The following is an 18142-nucleotide window of genomic DNA, read 5'->3' on the forward strand; positions in this document are numbered from 1 at the left end:
CCACAGTGCCAGGAGAAAATTTAGGAGCTTAGTGAAGATAACTTCCAATTTCATTTATGGTGGTTATTTATAATACAGATGAGGGCAATGGCCTGGTCAGGACTGACAGGATTCTAGTACCTTGTGCACCAGTACAGTAGAGCTCTCTTGTGAGCTTCTCTTTTAATCAGGAAAAACCTATATATCCTCTAAATCATGTTATTTTAAAAACAGCAGTACCGGAACACATCAAGGTCATGAATAATCCTCTGCTGCTATCTGAAAAATTAAATAGGAGTGTTAGAAAAGCTATGAATGTTGATAAGCACCTAAACCTTGACTTATATAGTTTCCGATATAAGAAAGATATGAATATCAGTAGACACAATGAAGGATCATTTGTTCCATTCGATACTAATTCTATCATTTTAGTTTTTAAGGACAATTTAAAAAAGTGTCTGTAGCGTACTTTCAAAGAAACATGGCATTTTTTTTAGCTATCTTCTGAACAATTTCCACTGGAGGAAGAAAATAATTTCCACACTTTGATAAAGCATTTTCAAGCACATAAACTAGAATGAAGTCAGGGTAATCCTCTGTGCTTTACTATATGGCAGGTCAGATTAGAGGATCATAGAGATGGTTACGGTTTTATAATCTGTGATTAACATATTAATTTTTAATTCTCTGCATTGTTCTATTCTTTACATATATGCATGCCCTTGATGGGAGCAGGTAAAGCTGAAACAAGGGGTTAAAATTAGGCAATTGTTCAAGCGCTTTGCAGCTTCAGTTCTGATATCCCTGGTTCTTTTTGGCTTTCAAAATGTTTGCAATAAAATGTCTTTTTTGTCATTGTGGTCTTTTCCCCCTTTTAAAAAACAAAACAAACCAAAAACAAAAATGAAAGCGAGAGAGAGAATAAAACCGTTAAGGTAAGAATACATTTTCTTTGCCTGAAGAGACAATTTATATTAGTTAACTAATGCATTAAAGAAAGTTTGAGATGAAATAGTCTGCATTTCCCTAAGCATGACTTTTCAAATAAATTTTACATGTTCAGATAAAATACATATATCATTTGTAGAAACATTTTAAAAGTTCAATTTTGCTTGTGGAGATACATTAAGATAATGTAAATGCTGGATAATTAGCATCAAGGAACTGAATTCTGTACTCCAATGTTTAAATTAAAACCATGAACAATTATTATACAACTAAATAATATGTTTTACATTTCTAATAGCCTATTGCAATTAAAAAAAACAATAAAACTGATTCTATATTAGTCATGTTAATATCATTTTGATATACTTTAATTAATTAAACATCAACTGTAACTCTTAGCTTAAATATATTGGCCCCTGAAGAATGTATCTTTGACAGTAATGTGAAGTAGGTGATTTACCAGGTGCAACTAATTCTCCAAATATGTATTGGGGTTGTTACTTCCATTATAAAGTGCCTGATGCTAGTTTAAATCAATAAATTCATAGCAGTGTGATACAGCTTGAGAAGTATAGAGGAAAGAAATTATAAATCTACATGCCTATAATAAAAATGGACTTCTATCTTTCTGTGGGAAAGGTTCAGCATTTCATCTCTCCTCCCTGCTGTGGTACTGTAGTTTTGGTCTCTCTGAATGTTTCTATTACATGTAGAGTTGCAAACATAATTCACAGACAATAACATGATCAACACACTTGCAAAGTTGCTGTCAAGTTTCCCCTATTGATTTGTTATTCATTCACCCAGTACTTCCTATAGCGTTTTCACATGCCGTTGTCATTGGTCTTTAAGAACCTGTGTTGGATTTACTGTTTCTCCTCCAGTTTTCACCTGCCATTCTCAGCCCTGCCAATTTTGCCATTACTCAGATGCTACCAGTTTTGCTGGTAGTACGGCTTCATTCTGCTTCACTTGTGAAATATGCTCATTCTCTTTCTGCCTGACTTTGTGACTTCTGCCATTTTATAAATACCCAGTTTCTTCTCCCTCGCTGCACCTGGTAATGGTTTTTTTCCTACCATGTCTTCCTCTTCTGCCGTATCCGTTTTCCTTCTTCCCTTCTGTCTGTACTTGGGCTTTCCATATTCTTTTCCTTTTGCTCGTTGCATAGTTTCTCCTCTGTGCAGCACTCAGCTCTCTATGTAATTATTAAGATGTTAAGTGTTCTGTCAAAGACAATCATAACTGGTGACCAATAAAAACCAAACAGATGAACAAAAAGAGAATGACCAGAATCCATGTAAAATCGCCAGTGACTCCAGATGGTAGGTCTGGAAAAGCATCTTAAGGGACCATAAAGACCCCATGGTAATTAATAGTTTGTGAAGACCTGTTTCTCCTTGTATGAGCATTTTTTTTTTTTTTTTTGGTAGACAAGCTGTATAGCTGTCAGTTGAGACGTTATTTGGTTCTGGATGCCTGCAGCAAGGGGAAAGAGAAAGCTGTAAGAGCAATATAGGATTTTGTCCAGGTTTCTGCCTGCCTCTGTCTTTTGGCAAAGATGCACTCTTACAGTGTGTTGGTAATGCTGATTTGCGATCCTTAGCAAGTGTACGTTAGCTGCCCAAAAGTCTACAGCTCAGTAAAGGTTGCCAAGAGCCCTTTCAGCACTGGAGTTCAATTACTTTCATTCCTCATACAATACAGTACATTTAGAACACCAGAAAATGATGAATTCATTTCAGTGAATTTCTTTTCCTTTGAATTCATTCAAATGCTGACTGCTGACTTCAAATTATGAAAAACATACACTGGTATGCCAAGCAATTTTCTAACGCTGCCCTGTTGAATCACATGGTAGCTAGAGGGAACAGTGCTGTTATCATAATTATACAGTAGTACACCTAAAAGAAAATGGAATTGTGCTGTATGTCAAGAACTTGAGCTCTCAATGTATGCCTTGTAGGTGCTTCATATTAAATACTAATGTACCGCGTAATGGGAGATTGATTAAAGGATGTTGCCAACTGTCATTTTGACCGATGTAGTAAGGTCAAAAGGTCTTGCAAGTCTGAGGTTGGGATTTAGCCCCAGTTATTGTCACCTAAATATAAATGTCTGCAAATTAAATTGGTGTGTAATGGTGGGATTAGAGTCAGTTGCCTAAACATAGGAGCCTGATACTATTTGAGATGCCCTGGCCTATCTGGGGCATGCACACAGTGATAATGATTATAACACAGGATCCAATGGAGATTGCAGCAGTGGAGCCCCACTGGATCTTCTGCAGTGTCTACAGAACATCAGGACAGGTTTCATTTCTTTAAGTGGGTCTAGTGCCATTTGAGATGTCCTAGTGCATCCCTTCAGTTTGCAAATAATACAAAGATAGCAAATCCTTTCCATAGTCTGTGCTGTACCTGTCATCTCCCTGGGTACCTTGCAGCTTCTCAAATTGTCTATTTAAGCAATCAGTTCTACACCCAAGTCTTTGTTTACAATAGTACACCTGTATGGGAATCAAGAAAAGGGTATAGACCATTTTCAGTACTGTTCTGTGTCATTAAGAAAAACAATGCATTTTGACATTGTGAAGGACAACATAAGAGTGATGGAGGAGTTTAGAAAGAATATTCTTGTACAAGGGAGAAAGGATGAAGTTTGCAAGTGGAGGCTGTTTGAAGAGTAGCAGATTCAGAGACAGAGTAGAAACCACACCTAAGTGATATTCTGCCTGCTTATGCTTAATGCAAAATGTGTCTTACTCTCCTGTAAAGCTTATTTTCTGGTCCTAGGCTTCTCTGTAACATCACTTGTAGAAATGTACTAGCAATGTTATTATAGAGGGCAGAGTTAAATTTAACCTTGTTAAATCTTCTTCCTTTGATTTTTGTAGAGGTTTGGGGTACTTCAGTTTAGATTGTGATGCTAGCAGGTAACCCTGACTATGCATGAGTTGGAAGCAATTATTTTTTATTGTCCCTGTGAAGGACATTGAAGGAGACGTTGATTCTTCCTGTCCACTGCTTTAGGTATAGAGATCTTTTCCTTCTGACCAGAATTAATCCTTTGCCTGCCTTTTTTTTTTTTTTTTTTTTTTTCCTACTTATTGTTTGGTCCCGTTTTTTCACTAGAGTAATTGAGCATCAGTAAGTTAGCCCTTTGAGAGTATGGAGAAAATGCTAGCTATCACCTGTATCTGTAATCTGGTATAAGTGACTCATTGATGCTGAATTACTCTAGTGAAAAATATAAATGGCTGAGAACTTACTTCTCACAAAAGCAGGAGTTTCCCATCAGTAGCCTTACAAGGTCATATCTTTATAATTCTTCCTCCCGTCTTGAACATAATTTTGCTCTTAATGCTAATGTCGAATCTTAAAAAGATTGTCCTCATCTTTTGTTACAAGACTTTTAAGTGGAGTAATAAAATCCAGTGATGTGGTCATTGTCATACACTAAAGCATAAGTTGGACAATTCCATCCAGAAATGAAATTGCAAGCCTTATTAATGATGATGTTTTTTAAGATAATATGGGTTTAATTATGTTTTATAAGCATTGATGAAAAAAGAAGTGTACTTGTTACATGCCATTTCATCCTACTCATGCACTGCATTTTCTACACACATTTCACAAGATTCTGTCTAAAGACAGTATTTTTAAATTAATTATAGGTTTAAGTTATTGTTATGATATAGTCTGTATTTTGCCTTTAGAAAAGGGCCCATCAAAGAATCCCTAGAATTCCCAAGGACAGTCCTGGGAGACCTTTTGATGCAAGGAGGGTCTCAATACTTTGTAATAATATTATGTGATCCTTTCCTTGTTAATCCAGAAAAGGATGCATTAAACTATTCCTTAATCTACTTGTTGGTCCTTTGGAATTGTGGCCCAGTCAGGGTAATTCATCTGCTTTCTGTCAACAAAGAACAAACATGTATTTTGAATTTGATTTTTATGAAGTGTTGATGTTTTTTCTTGTTTCATTTTCCTTTTGCTGCTGAAAGGTACATCAAATGTTGCTTGGGAAATGCCCTGCATATGTTCTCCATTATAAGGCTTGCACCAAAAGATCTAAAATCTTCAGTTAGACAGTGTATAGCTTTAGGTTGGGGATCAAAGTCCATTGTAAGTCAAGTATTTCTCTGTTCACAAAATTATTCTTAATGTACTATGATTTATATAACGCTCCTACTTCACAAGAATACTACCTCTGCCAGAGGTTTCTCTCATAGTAGTATGTGAGAGAGAGCCAGAGACCCAAAGAAAAGTTCTTCTGACCTCAGATGTCCACACTGTGGACAAATAAGGGAGTAACTTTAGAAGCTGATTATCAGAAAGAAATACTTCTCAAGCATGATTAATTTTATAAGTATTAGGAAGGGTTTTCTCATATCCTAGGATTCCTGCTTCTCTCCACTGGGTAGAAAAAGCACGTATCTAAGTATCTAAGAGGTAGATACGGGGATTGGGTTAGATGAGTCCCCACTCAGAACATGTCATTTTATACTGATAAAAACACATCACTTCATTAGTACTAAAGGATAGCTTATATAAGAAACTTTTTTGCATCAACAAAGGAGGTCTTTTATTCTAATTAAAATTATATTTAAATATCAGTTCTTTTGAATATCAGTTTTGAGTAAGATCTGCTTATTTATGGGGGAATTGATTTGAGTTGAGCAAAGTCTGGATTTAATGACAAAATAGCCTAAGTTTGTAATATTTTAATTCCAATGTAAGCCTAGTTGATAAAATATTTTCAGTATGATTGGAATGCATTTTTAAGGAAGAGACTATTAAATGAAATAAAAATTTTTTAGTGCCACTTAGGGAACTAAACTAAGATCCAAGCTGTTAGTCAGGATATGTGAAGTCTTACAAACACCTCACTTTTGAACATTTAAACATTAAGTTAAATATAATACAAATGTAACCACATCAGCCAAATCTATAGGAACTTGAACTTCTGAAAACTTAAGGCCATATGTCACATGTATGCTAACACAATGGCATATTTAACTTTGAAAAGCTACATCAGCAGATTGTGAATTTATTTTTAAACACTCTTGTTAATGCTTTTTTTTTATTTTTTTTTTTTTTGAGAGAGAGAAGAGTGTGTATTTGACTGAGGGGAAAATTTCTAAACTAAAAAGTTTCAGTCAAGTACGACCAATTACATTCCATGCTACTGCTTGTTACTTACTGAAGATAGTAATAATATTGTTCAAGCACTGACTATAGGGTGAAACAAGATGTATTACTCAGATTGATAAGGTTACTGATGTGCAAATAGTAAGATGCCAAAGATGTCATATTTTTAAAATAAATTTAGATTGATATACACATCAAAAATTGCAATTTCTTCCATGAATTTTACAGTTTAAATTTGTATTCTTAGTAGAGAATTTAAAGCAATTGTAAAAATGTCTTCCAGGTAAGGATAAAATTAGAGTATAGCCTCATATATCTCAGTAATCAAATGCTGCTTTGCACATGTGGAAGTAATAAAGAATAATCAAAACCCTTACTACAGGAAAAATGGGTTGCTTTTATGAGGCATTCCTGGCTTCCCAGAACAAACAGGGTATGAACCAAAGGCTGGTGAGATGATTAGGATTCCAATATATCTTGGCAGGTCTGGATATGGCTTACTGCCTCTTGACTGTTTGGAATTACCTCTTTATATTAGTTCAGATTTGTTCAAAGAAGATAAAAGTAATAACATAAGTTCCTGTGGCCTAGGACTTGCTTTGGTATTTGAATTTTACTGAGCTTCTCATCTTTCTAGAGCTATTTTCAAGCCAAGGAAATGGTACTACTGTGGTGGTGCCACAAAAGACATTGTTGTTAATTATATATATTTTTAATCAGAATATGGCATGGCCCCAGTTTTGGAGAAAGGGAATAACTGGTGAGCCCATCTTCATCCTCTTCAACGGAGATTCCTTGACTTTCTGTTTGGCTGCTGATTATGGTTTGTGTTTGATATTGTCTTTTTAATAAAATCCCACATTGCTCTACATAATCTCTGTAGTCCCGGAACACTGACCCCTACTGAAAACACTGCTCCTGATGAAGTTTTCCTGGTGCTGATTGCAGGTATCTAGATTGCTTTCTAGGGAAGTCTCATGGATCTTTTCCATGCCAGAATTTGGAAATGTGGCCCTCTGAAGCCTGTGGTACCCCAAGGGAACTGACACAAGTTGGTAGTAGCATGCAACATTGCATAGCAGCATGTGGTCATGCTTAGCTTCACTCTAAAGCCTTCATTAATAGTTTTGTGGCCCGGTTGCTACGTCTTATTTTATCAGAATCAGTCGCAGCCAGGCAGATACTGCCACGATTGCAGCGCTGAGATAATAAATCTCTGCTACATCTGCTTCTGGACCTTGCGTAACTGCTCAGGCCCATGGCTTGCACTGACCATCATGCTTTCTTTGACACTGTACTGGTACCTAACAGTTAGTAGCCTTCTCATTTGCAGCATGTGTTTATATGTGTGTATGCATGGGCAACCAGATATAGGTTAACCATTCCATAACCATTTACAGCAAATGAGCTTTGAAATAAGGCAGTCACCTAATATTCAATATTAAAATATGTTTGCAGTAAAAGTGCATGATCATGATACAGTCCAAGGAAGTCTATAGGGTAAATAACAGTCTCTCAAAGTGTGATTTCATTTGATCAGTGGGACATTTTCTGTTGTCTGTAATAACCCTATTTTCTTTTGTTTCTGTGTGTTGAATAACTTTGCTCACATTCCAGAGTATAGTATATGTAGTGTATGGCATGTATGCATACAATATATATATTTTTGTTAAATGCTTTACAGAGTAATAACTAAAAGATTAAAAACACTGTGGTGACTCAAAAAAAATTGTGAGTAGCATAGAGATCTAGAAAGTAAAAATTGCAAAGACTGCATTTGTTACACTGAAAAAGTTGCAAACTGAACAATTGTTTTAGATTATGAAAAATAAAATAGTTTTTTATCAGTGCTGTTTACGCAGACTTCATTGTGGTACAGTGTCTGCTCTACAGAAAGGTCCTTAAATCCTTAGTAAAATAAAAATACTCAGCAACAAAACTGCATGAAATGGGCCATGGGAATTGAATAAAATGACTGGCACGCTCTTAAGAAGGAGAAATTGATAGACTATTAAATATATGTTTACTTTTAATTTTCTGTCTTGGTTATTCCATTACTGAAAAGAGTACAAATCATATTTTCTCTCTGCAGTTAGGACTAGTGAATAAAAAATGTGCCTGCTTATGGATCATGCTGTTTTCCTCCCACCCCCACCTCCAACATCCCTACATGATCATGCAGGGTTTTTATAGATTTAGTATCGTTTTGGTCAGATATACTTCCTAATATTTGTTAGCCGTACACACACATTTTCTTACTTCCTTTCACTGTGCAAAGGTTTCTAACATAGATTTTGTTCATCTGTTGCCTAACTATAAATTGGCTTAAAGAAGGAAAGAGGTGGCTGATCCCTAGGATAAAAGCTAGTTGGTTTTATTAACAGCTGAGTACTTCAGCCGCTTTGGATGAATGCTGCCTTAATTCTCAAGCTGTTTTGCTGAAACGGATAGGCTCCCCTCCCAAAAGACGACAAATACATTGAAAGACAGACCTTAGCTTGGCCTGATAAGATGAAAACATATAATTTGTTTTATACTTATTGCTCCAATTCTCCAAATGTTTTGTGAAATAGCAATAAACCATACATCTTTTAGCAGATTTTACTGGTGCGCATATATGCTTTGCATGTAAATTTGTGCAATTCACTTCTGCTGCTGGGCAGCAAAATGGCTCTTATGGCTCCTATTTCTTTATGTGGGAATGAGTTGAAAAATTAAGCATTCATACTGTGGGGGAAACGTACTCACGCACTCAGAGCTGGTTGTCCGTCCCAGTTATTTTCTGCTCTGGAGCGTGCATGGCGTGAGGCTGTGGACACTGGGGATGGGTCCACAAGGTGCTGGCAGGAGGCAAAGGTTACCTGCACTGCTTCCCCAGCAGCTATCACCAATAAACTTAGTACTGATCCTATATTTTTAAATTACATGTTGAAAAATTGTGATGACAGTGCTCTCAGCAGAAATCCTGCTTTGATGCATCCAAGCCAGGCATAAGGTTGGTGGGTTCATGGGATTAGAAATGGGATAAAAGCATTAAGCAGTGAGTTCTAAGCTCAGAAATGCTGTGCTATTAGTGTCTGTTAATTGCTATCCCCAAGTTTGTTGTTCCAGCTAATTCGCGGTAGAGACTGTTTTTCATAAACAAATACCCATATCTTAACTTGCAAGCCTGTCAGACAGCCGAGATCATTAAATTCTGGAAACGAAAGGCTAGAATCGAATTGAAGAGATCATCACCCATACTTGAGAAGGATTGAGTAAGACCATACATGACAGCTGTTGGTCCATATTCTGTTCTTAAATCAGAAAGCTTTTCCTGAGATCAGTCATAAATCTTTGCTATAAATTAAGGTAATCTCTTTTTACCCACTATGGCCACAAGGAACAACAGATCACAGTGCCTCATATGCCAACCTTCAATGTACCCAAGTTTCTCTCTGTTTGCTCTCAACTGCACCTCCTAGATGCCCTTCAAGTTTTCTTCTTGAATTTTGGAGTCTTTTAGTATCTTGCTTTTGGCTCTCTGTTATGTCTTTATTAAAATTGCCCCAAAATATTGAGTGTTCCAGCTACTAAGCAGGACTGGGGCAGTGCTTTCTGTTTTATATATGGTATTCATGTTAGCAAGTTTGAAGCAATACTAATCTCATCCTGCAGCTGTGCAGTATGCAGTTAGTGATAACTCACCTATCACATATCCAGGGATCCATGATAAACCCCCACATCATTTCTGGCATGCTGCTGATTCTTGAGGCAGTTTTCCTTTGGGTTTGATATTTAATTCCCCCTTTTAAGTATCATACTACTGTTGGGGCCTTAGTAAGATTATATAAGAAACTGGAGTTTGTGGGGAACTGGACGGACGCCTAGCAAACAAGCACCTGGAGGAGCACTAACCAGCTGGGAATCTGTAGCTGGCCAATGAGAACGCCGCTCCCTAGCGCATGCCCACCTGCACTGGTATAAAGCTCTGCTGCAGACAACAGCAGGGTGGAGTTGATCTCACTTTGTGTGGAGGTGTTGTTTGCTCTGGCTTGTGGGGAGGGCCTCGGTGCTTGGCGAGGATTGAACCGGTTTCGAGTTGGGGTGTTGCTCACTCCGACTCGCTGAGTGAGCCTCAGTATTCGAGTGACCCTTGACATCTGGTGACCCCGACGTGATCGTGCGAGAATGCGAGGGATCTTACTGGAGAAAAGAGGATTGTGACCACGACCTGGTGAGTCAGAATGGGAATTGCCGCATCTAGAGTGGAAGTTGCTGCAACAGCAATGGAACATGATACTGTTGAACGCTTTGTAAGGCTTGCTCGAAAAACTAAGATTGAGGTCTCAAAAACCGAGTTAACTAACTGATTTATTGCTATTTTGTAAGAAGAGAAAAATCATAGAAGAAGCCTCCCAGGCATCTAAATTTGAATCATGGGAGCGAGTAGGAAAAGAACTATGGGACGGTGTACAATTAGGCTCAGAGGAAGCGTGGCGCCTCACAAAAACATATCGTCTCATATGGCCTATGTTTGAGCAGTTAGTCGCTATCGCCTTCTGGGAAGCGCTCCATGGAGAAGAAGAGGAAAATGGATCTGAAAGTTCTGAGTGTACTAACAATGCTGAGCCAAATCAGTGTGAGAAAATAGATAATAAGAAAAAGGTAACCTCACCTAAACAGGCGTGTCCGGTAACTTTGGCCCAACGAGAAGTATGGGGGGGAGTGGATGAGTATCTCCCCCCATGGGAGGGGGAGGAGCGACCACCTCCCACAGCACCTGAATGGGAAAAGCGACCACCTCCCACAGCGCCCGAATGGGAGGGGGAAAAGAGAGCAACCCCCACAGCGCCCGAAATGGAAGTGGACCCAATTAAAGCACCGATCCCAGATGGATCGGACGATGATAATGCCGTGGTTCAAAAAATGCGACAAGAACTTTGGGGACAAGCAGAGAGAATGACAGAGTTATTAGAACAAATGCGGCGATTAGACTGCGGGTCCAAGGCCAGAGATGTGAAGGCAGCATATAAGGCTGCCCACAGGGCTATAGTGGAAGGGTTGGAAAATGTAGACAAACAATTGGAGCAGTGGGAGGCACGAAAAGATACTCCTAAGATTCAAAAGAAAGCAGCTGGAGGAAGTGACCCAGCTGAAGAAGGATTGTTGCTGGAGCTCCCAGCCACTACAGGTGGAAGTAATGATGAGGGAATGCCACCTGTTGATCCAACATTTAATGAGGGAATGCCACCTGTTGATCCAACATTTAATGCGGGAGCACGGTATAAAGGACTCGTAGAGAATGCTCAATTACAAGGAGAATTTGTATTAACACCACTAGCAGCTCCTGTAGTAATGGGAGCCCAGGGCCCTAGGTGGGAACCTCTCGATTGGAAACTGGTTCAAGGCTTACAAAAAACAATAATGCAGTATGCGCATGACAATAAGTTGGTGAGAAATCAGGTCTCTGCTCTGTTTAAATATTCCCATATGGTGCCTGCAGATAGCAGAGCGATAATGGAGCTTCTGCTTTCCTCTACCGCTTATATGCTTTGGTTAGCAAAATGGCAGGAAAGATTAGAGGAAAAACAATTGGAGAATTTAAATTGCAGTATGGATGATCCATTAAGGGTTACCACCCTTGATCAACTGATGGGGAATGGGCGTTACCGGGCAACCGAGGCCCAGGCAGCGCTCCACCCCAGGATACTACAGCAATCAAAAAATGCAGCGCTAGCCACTTTTCTTGCACTACCACAAATAGGAACACCACAGTTGCCATACACCAAAATAATACAAAAGCCGAATGAGTCTTTTTTCAATTTTGTTGATCGGATAAAGGAAGCCCTGGATATGGCACCTAATGTGCCTCCGGAAATGAAAGCAATATTGGCCAAAGATTTAGCAGTTCAAAACGCAAACCAAACTTGTAAGCAACTATTAGCTACTTTGCCACCAGGAGCTTCAATTGTCCAGATGATAGAGACCTGTGCCCGAGCGCCGATGATGGAGGAAGAACAGAAGGCAAAAATACATGGTGTGGCTTTGGCCGCAGCACTCAAAGGAGAAAGAATGTCTAGAAAGGGAGACAAGAGATTTCATGGAACATGTTTCCTATGTGGTCGATTAGGACACATGAAAGGGAAGTGTCCTAACAGGTTCAGGATGGAAGATATGGGCCCGAGAGGATTCAATGGGACCTGTGCAAGATGCCAGAGGTTCGGGCACAAGGCAGCGGAGTGTCGATCACGGTTCCGCAAGAACGGCACGCCAATACAGGGAAACGGGAGCTGCCGCGTTGTGAGGGACGCGGCGAACAAGTATCCCCAGGCGATGGCTGCCTCTGTGAACTCTCCGCCGCAACCTGCAGAAGCACAGGAGTCAACCTCTCTGTGGCAAAATCCACAGTGATTAGAGACTGACGTGCACATATTAGAATTGATGTGCACTGGTCCCCTGGGGAGGAGCTGAGAGCCAGCGACCCCCCCCCACCCCAACCGCCACCCTCTTCTCCTTCTCCCGCCCCCCAAGCTGCAGTGTCGCCGGGAGCAGGCCAGGGCGGGCGGACGAACCAGGCAGGTTAATGAGCAGCGGACGGAAGGGCAGATTTGTGGTCCTCTCAGAGGTGGCAGTGAAGTGCAACTTTAGCACGGGAAAATGAGTGAGCTTGACCAGTTATGCCAGGAGGCCGAGCAACTGAAAAATGAAATCAGGGATGCTAGGAAAGCATGTGCCAATGCCACCTTGACTCAGATCACAGCCAACATTGACCCCGTGGGGAGAATTCAAGAAGTGTACTAGAAGAACACTCCGGGGACACTTGGCAAAAATTTAAGCAATGCACTGGGGGACTGATTCCAGGCTTCTAGTCAGTGCCTCCCAGGATGGCAAGCTTATCTGGGACAGCTATGTCTCCTCCTAGCTGGTTATGACGACTTCAACTGCAATGTCTGGGATACACTGAAAGCTGATAGAGCAGGTGTCCTTGCCGGTCATAACTGTGTCAGTTGCTTAGGTGTGACTGATGATGGAATGGCAGTGGCAACAGGATCGTGGGACAGCTTCCTCAAGATCTGGAACTGAAAAGAGCGGCGGACTCCGTGACTGGAAGAACTTTCCAGCGGTTGAAAACTAAAAATGATAGCATATCCAGTCTGACCATACTAACTTGGACCCCCATCCTCCCCAGCTCCAAAGGGCAAGATTTTTTCCTTCTCCTGTTGCTGAAATGAAGAGCACAATTACCTTTCCAAGAAGAATTTCTGTGGTTGTAAGCAAAATGAAATTGTGTATTCCTTTGGGACCATTTTCTTTTGTCTTGGGAATTTAAAAATGAAACATTATCATAAAAGTGTGACCAGAATGATCATACTTGTGTTTGCAACTAGTTGCTTTGTTTTTGTTTATAATATTTTGATGCATGATATTGCCAATTTTTGTTTTTTGTAAAAAGAGGGGAAAATGCTGAGGTTTACAGCTATGTTACTTTGTTTTGCCAATGCTGTAATGTTTATTGCTAATTTTTGTTTTTTGGAAAAAAGAGGGGGAGATATTGGGGCCTTAGTAAGAATATATAAGAAACTGGAGTTTGTGGGGAACTGGACCGATGCCTAGCAAACAAGCACCTGGAGGAGCACTAACCAGCTGGGAATCTGTAGCTGGCCAATGAGAACGCTGCTCCCTAGCGCATGCCCACCTGCACCGTTATAAAGCTCTGCTGCAGACAACAGCAGGGCGGAGTTGATCTCACTTTGTGTGGAGGTGTTGTTTGCTCCGGCTTGTGGGGAGGGCCTCGGTGCTTGGCGAGGATTGAACTGGCTTCGAGTTGGGGTGTTGCTCACTCCGACTCGCTGAGTGAGCCTCAGCATTCAAGTGACCCTCGACATACTACATATCATATAGAAGCATCACTTCTATAGTATAGACTGAAACACAAAAAGTTCCACAGGAACTTAAGGAAAAATTTCTTAACAGTGAGGGTGACAGAGCCCTAGAACAGGCTGCCCAGAGAGGTTGTGGAGTCTCCTTCTCTGGAGATCTTCAAAACCCTCTTGGATGCAGTCCTGTGCCACGTGCTCTAGGTGACCCTGCGTGTGCAGAGGGTTTGGACTAGATGATCTCTAGAGGTCCCTTCCAACCTTAAGCATTCTATGATTCTATGACTTATAATTATTATTATCTTATTTCAGTGGCTTTCTTTGGCTTTCCAGAATCATCTAGAATTTTAATTACCTTTATAATTGTTTAAAAATTCTTCCAGAGTAACACCATGAATAAGAAGCCATATAAACATAGTCTCTTCTGTACTGTAATGCGAATATTTTTTGAAACTGGGCTCAGGATAGACTTCTGTAGGAACATATTTGCAGTGTCCTGCAGAGAGAAAGCAGAAACATAGCAGCAGTGTTTTGAGGTTTTTCTGAGTGTTGCTTTTCAACAAGCTTTGCCCTACCTGGGGCTCAACCCATGTATTCTGCGTAGATGTAAAATTAATTTGAGATATTTTCCCTGCTTTGCCCAAGCTGCCTCATGTCCAACAGGATGGGGAATTTCCCAAAGGTCTGGCTCCTACTTATGAGCCTTGTGTCAGGAGACTTAGGGTCTGGATACACGTCTCCCTTATTCCTTGCGTCTTTCAAGTGCTATCATAACCTATTCTACGTCTTGTCCTGTTCTACCTTTTGCTTGTGACATTATTTCAAAAACAGATTTCTGGTGTTACCAGACTTTCGACTTTGCATGGTGTCAAAATATGCATAAACACACATATTCCTGTGGGTTCTTCTTATAGAACCAGACCTAATTAATGCTTTCCTTACCGCTTTGAAGAACAGCCAGGAAATGAGGAAATGATATTTTCCTAAGTACCCCAGCAGTGGATAGAGAAAGAAGTTTTCCCTCCAATATTCCTTTCTTATGCTTTTTATTAACTCCCATCAATCAAAATTTTCCAAAGACATCATTCTATTAGTCTTAGAGTTATTTTCATCCAAAATGAAAAAGATTTGATCTAGCAAGTGAAGTACCTGGTTCATTTTCATCTCAGCTGTAAAGACAAATCAATTTGTCCAAAGCATGGCGCTAACCAGGCTGTAGTTAACGAGCACTGTGAGTATGTACACAGATGTCACACCTATGTGAAAGATTCGAAATGCTGCTATTCTTGTAAAAATTCTTTCCTTTTTTTTTTGTAAAAAAAATCTCTTTTTGTCTTTACCTTTAAAAAGGATCAAGTGCTTTCCAAAAGAGATCCTTTCAAACAACATGTAAGTCTTGTGTAAACATAGTCAGCAAAATTGATTGGAATAATTTTAGAAATAAAGCTGAGTGGCTCAGTTTTTGCTCTGAAAGGAGTGTTTAACTTCAATAAATGAGAACGTTTATATTTGGCTTCTGGGAAGAGTCATTTGATTTGGTTGAGGCAGTTGTTGCTGATCTCACAGTTTCATTCTTTAATATAAATCGACACATTTCCAGTAATGACATATATGTTGATATTAAACCTTTTACTGAAGGTAGTAATCGTATTGATATAAATACATTGCACAAGGACAGCAACACTTGGAAGTAGCTTATTTTTTATTAATCAGAAATGGGATGCTAGAAATAGAAATCCTTCCAGAGCATCATTTTACAAAATTATTTGAAATAATAGAAATTGTTTGAAGCTGTTTTATCACTATGGCTCCAGAATTTATTTAGTTCCCTTTGAAAATAATTGGCACAGTAAATTATTCTTTATTATTGCTTTGACCTTATACAGCAGAATAAAACTTAAACATTCAAAAAATCAAAACTTAGTTTGCTTATATCTTTCTGTTTTCTCTTGCATTTTGGAGTTTTATAGTCATGGGTTATCTTCAAGTGAGATTGTTTCTGTCTCACTTGGCAATGTATATAAATCATATCTGGGGTTAGAGAAACTATAGATTCTGTAAGTATAGATTGGATAGATATTGATGAGACTTAGAAGTTGGATGTGGATCCATGTGAAATGAATTCATATTACTGACACTGAGAAATCTTTGGGAAACTTTAGAATTTGCTGTCTGTCTACAGAAATTTTTAACTTACCAAATATTTTTCTTTCCCAGTTGACAGTAAAGCTTTTGTAAATCAAAAAAAAAAAAAAAAAAAAATCCAAGGAAGAACAGAACATATGTTTGCTCCTTAGTATGTTTTAAGTGATCACTGAATTTTGTTTGAACATCTTTATAGTTTCTCCTGAAAAAGTGAATGTTTGCAGTCATTTTGAAGCCTCGATACAAATAGATCAGCACATCTAGGGTTGCAGTAAATTACTGGATTCTGAGGGATTCTCCATAACATTCTGGGCAAGTCTCTGATCTTTGTGAACTGTGGCTGAAAAGCATGCTCTATGATCAACAAAAATGGATTAAAGCTGCTCTACCTAGAGGTATCCAAAAATGAGTCATTTTGTCTGTGGAGATATTGGACTGCACAGAGACAGTTGCTAGAGGCAGCAGGGCAGATAGCCTCTGGGATGTGCTTTAGTCTGATAGCGCTAAAGCTGCCTCACAGGCTGTCTGGGAAGCTGCTCTTTTTTATATATATATATATTATTTTTTTCTCCTAGTCATTTATGTTGACTTGTATTATTTATCCATTTATTTTCAGTGGATGGCAAAATCTTTGCGAAATATCTAAAGCTGTAAATGGATGAGGAGAAGAGTTAGCTCAGATAATACTTCCTAATAAATAAATAAATAAATAAATAAAAATCTTCTTAGCTTTTATTCTGGTGGTAGTCCCAGGATGAATATACAACTTCACATGGAAAATAAAGTAATCTTTTTCTTGTAGCAAAAATAATTATGCATTTTAAGTATGGGTGCCTCTGCTATTGTGTTGTCATATGAGAATATGCCCCAAACCATTATGTTTTTAAAGAGAGATTTCAACTATAAAGTCAGCTTTCTGGGCTTTTACTGTGGGTTTAGATTTCAGATGAAAGTTGAAGGAAAAAGTTTCTCTTGGCTATAACAAGAACATGTCTATGATGAATCTTTTAAGATATTAGCCTCTGGCAGGTAATGCCTGGAGGCCTGGAGGAAATTCTAAAAGCTTTTTAAAGTGCAGAGTTATCAGTAGATGGCTTGCAGGATCCAAATTTCCCTTTTAAGCCTGACTCAGAAATGTACAGTGTTGAGTCATTATGCACCAGAATATATGTTAGCTTCCCTTTAAAATAAATGAAGTTATTTGGAATGAGTTAAGCAAAAAAAATCAGACAGACAGCTAGGGATGTTGCAGGAGTGTTTGAAATGCAGAGGTAAATCCAGAAGCATTAAGAAGAGATATATTCTCATAGTACAAACAAACTTGAGTAGTTTTAAAATACGTTTTCTATAATGAGTTACAAATAGCAGGAACAAAAATATCAAGAGTATTACAGTTTTAAAACCATTGCCAATACAGAGGGAATTATGAGTTGATGAAAGTGACCTCCCTGTCTGTGGGGGATGAGGATTTTTCCTCAACAACTATCAGCATCGTCCAGAGCATGTTTGCAGCTAATGGCAAACATCTGCAATGTAAGCAACACAGCAAGGCATGGAAATGTCTGGAATAAAACAAGTCAGGCAACCTACTGCTTTAGGGCATGGTAGAGACAAGGTACTCAGCATCTTTTCTGACCTGGATCTTTGCTGATGAGGCTTGATCTCATGTCTCCCAGGCCCCCCTCTCTATATCAGGATCAAGCTAAGGACTACTTAGGCAAGCTAGACAGGCATAAATCTATGAAAGGAAGCTGGCTGCAGCCAGAGGCTGAGACTGCTACTATTCACTGTCTTCAGCACCATCCAGATGATGGGGTGGAGTTTGGAGGTGGCACTGGGGTGGTGATGGAGGGCAGACTCATAGAGACTGCAGGTCCTGTAGGAGTGGGCCTCCCAGAACCTCATGCAGTGTAGCATCTGGGTTAGAGTAGACCCAGGGAGCAATAAGTGAGCAGGGCTTACTGCTGGTTGCAGTTCTACAGGAAAGGAGTTGAGGTCTGGGGTGATAACAAGCTGAGGAAGAACCTGCAGCACATCTTTGTACTGCTGGAGGTT

The 18142-nt window shown here is 39.3% G+C and overlaps 2 protein-coding genes across 3 annotated transcripts in view; both read left to right on the top strand.

Moving 5' to 3' along the window:
* GPC6 (glypican 6) overlaps positions 1 to 18142 on the top strand; it is a 686072-nt gene that overhangs the window by 48836 nt on the left and 619094 nt on the right. The gene's annotated exons all lie outside the window — the stretch shown is intronic.
* On the top strand, positions 10992 to 18001 carry LOC148594940 (endogenous retrovirus group K member 21 Gag polyprotein-like). Its single transcript, XM_088523303.1, has 3 exons — positions 10992 to 11065; positions 11609 to 12385; positions 17764 to 18001. The coding sequence occupies exons 1-3, from the start codon at positions 10992 to 10994 to the stop codon at positions 17999 to 18001; spliced, it is 1089 nt and encodes a 362-aa protein (XP_088379429.1).

Source organism: Tinamus guttatus, unplaced genomic scaffold (assembly GCF_059628265.1).
Source record: "Tinamus guttatus ecotype Peru unplaced genomic scaffold, ASM5962826v1 Tinamus_guttatus_pri_ptg000180l, whole genome shotgun sequence".
NCBI lineage: Eukaryota > Metazoa > Chordata > Aves > Tinamiformes > Tinamidae > Tinamus > Tinamus guttatus.

Excerpts from the sequence above, each read along its gene's own strand:
- LOC148594940 (XM_088523303.1), top strand. The coding sequence starts at position 10,992 with ATGCGACAAGAACTTTGGGGACAAGCAGAGAGAATGACAGAGTTATTA. Across the intron at positions 11,066-11,608 it reads ATGCGGCGATTAGACTGCGG|TTATATGCTTTGGTTAGCAA; the intron begins GTCCAAGGCCAG and ends TTCCTCTACCGC. Across the intron at positions 12,386-17,763 it reads GTGAGGGACGCGGCGAACAA|GCCCCCCTCTCTATATCAGG; the intron begins GTATCCCCAGGC and ends CATGTCTCCCAG.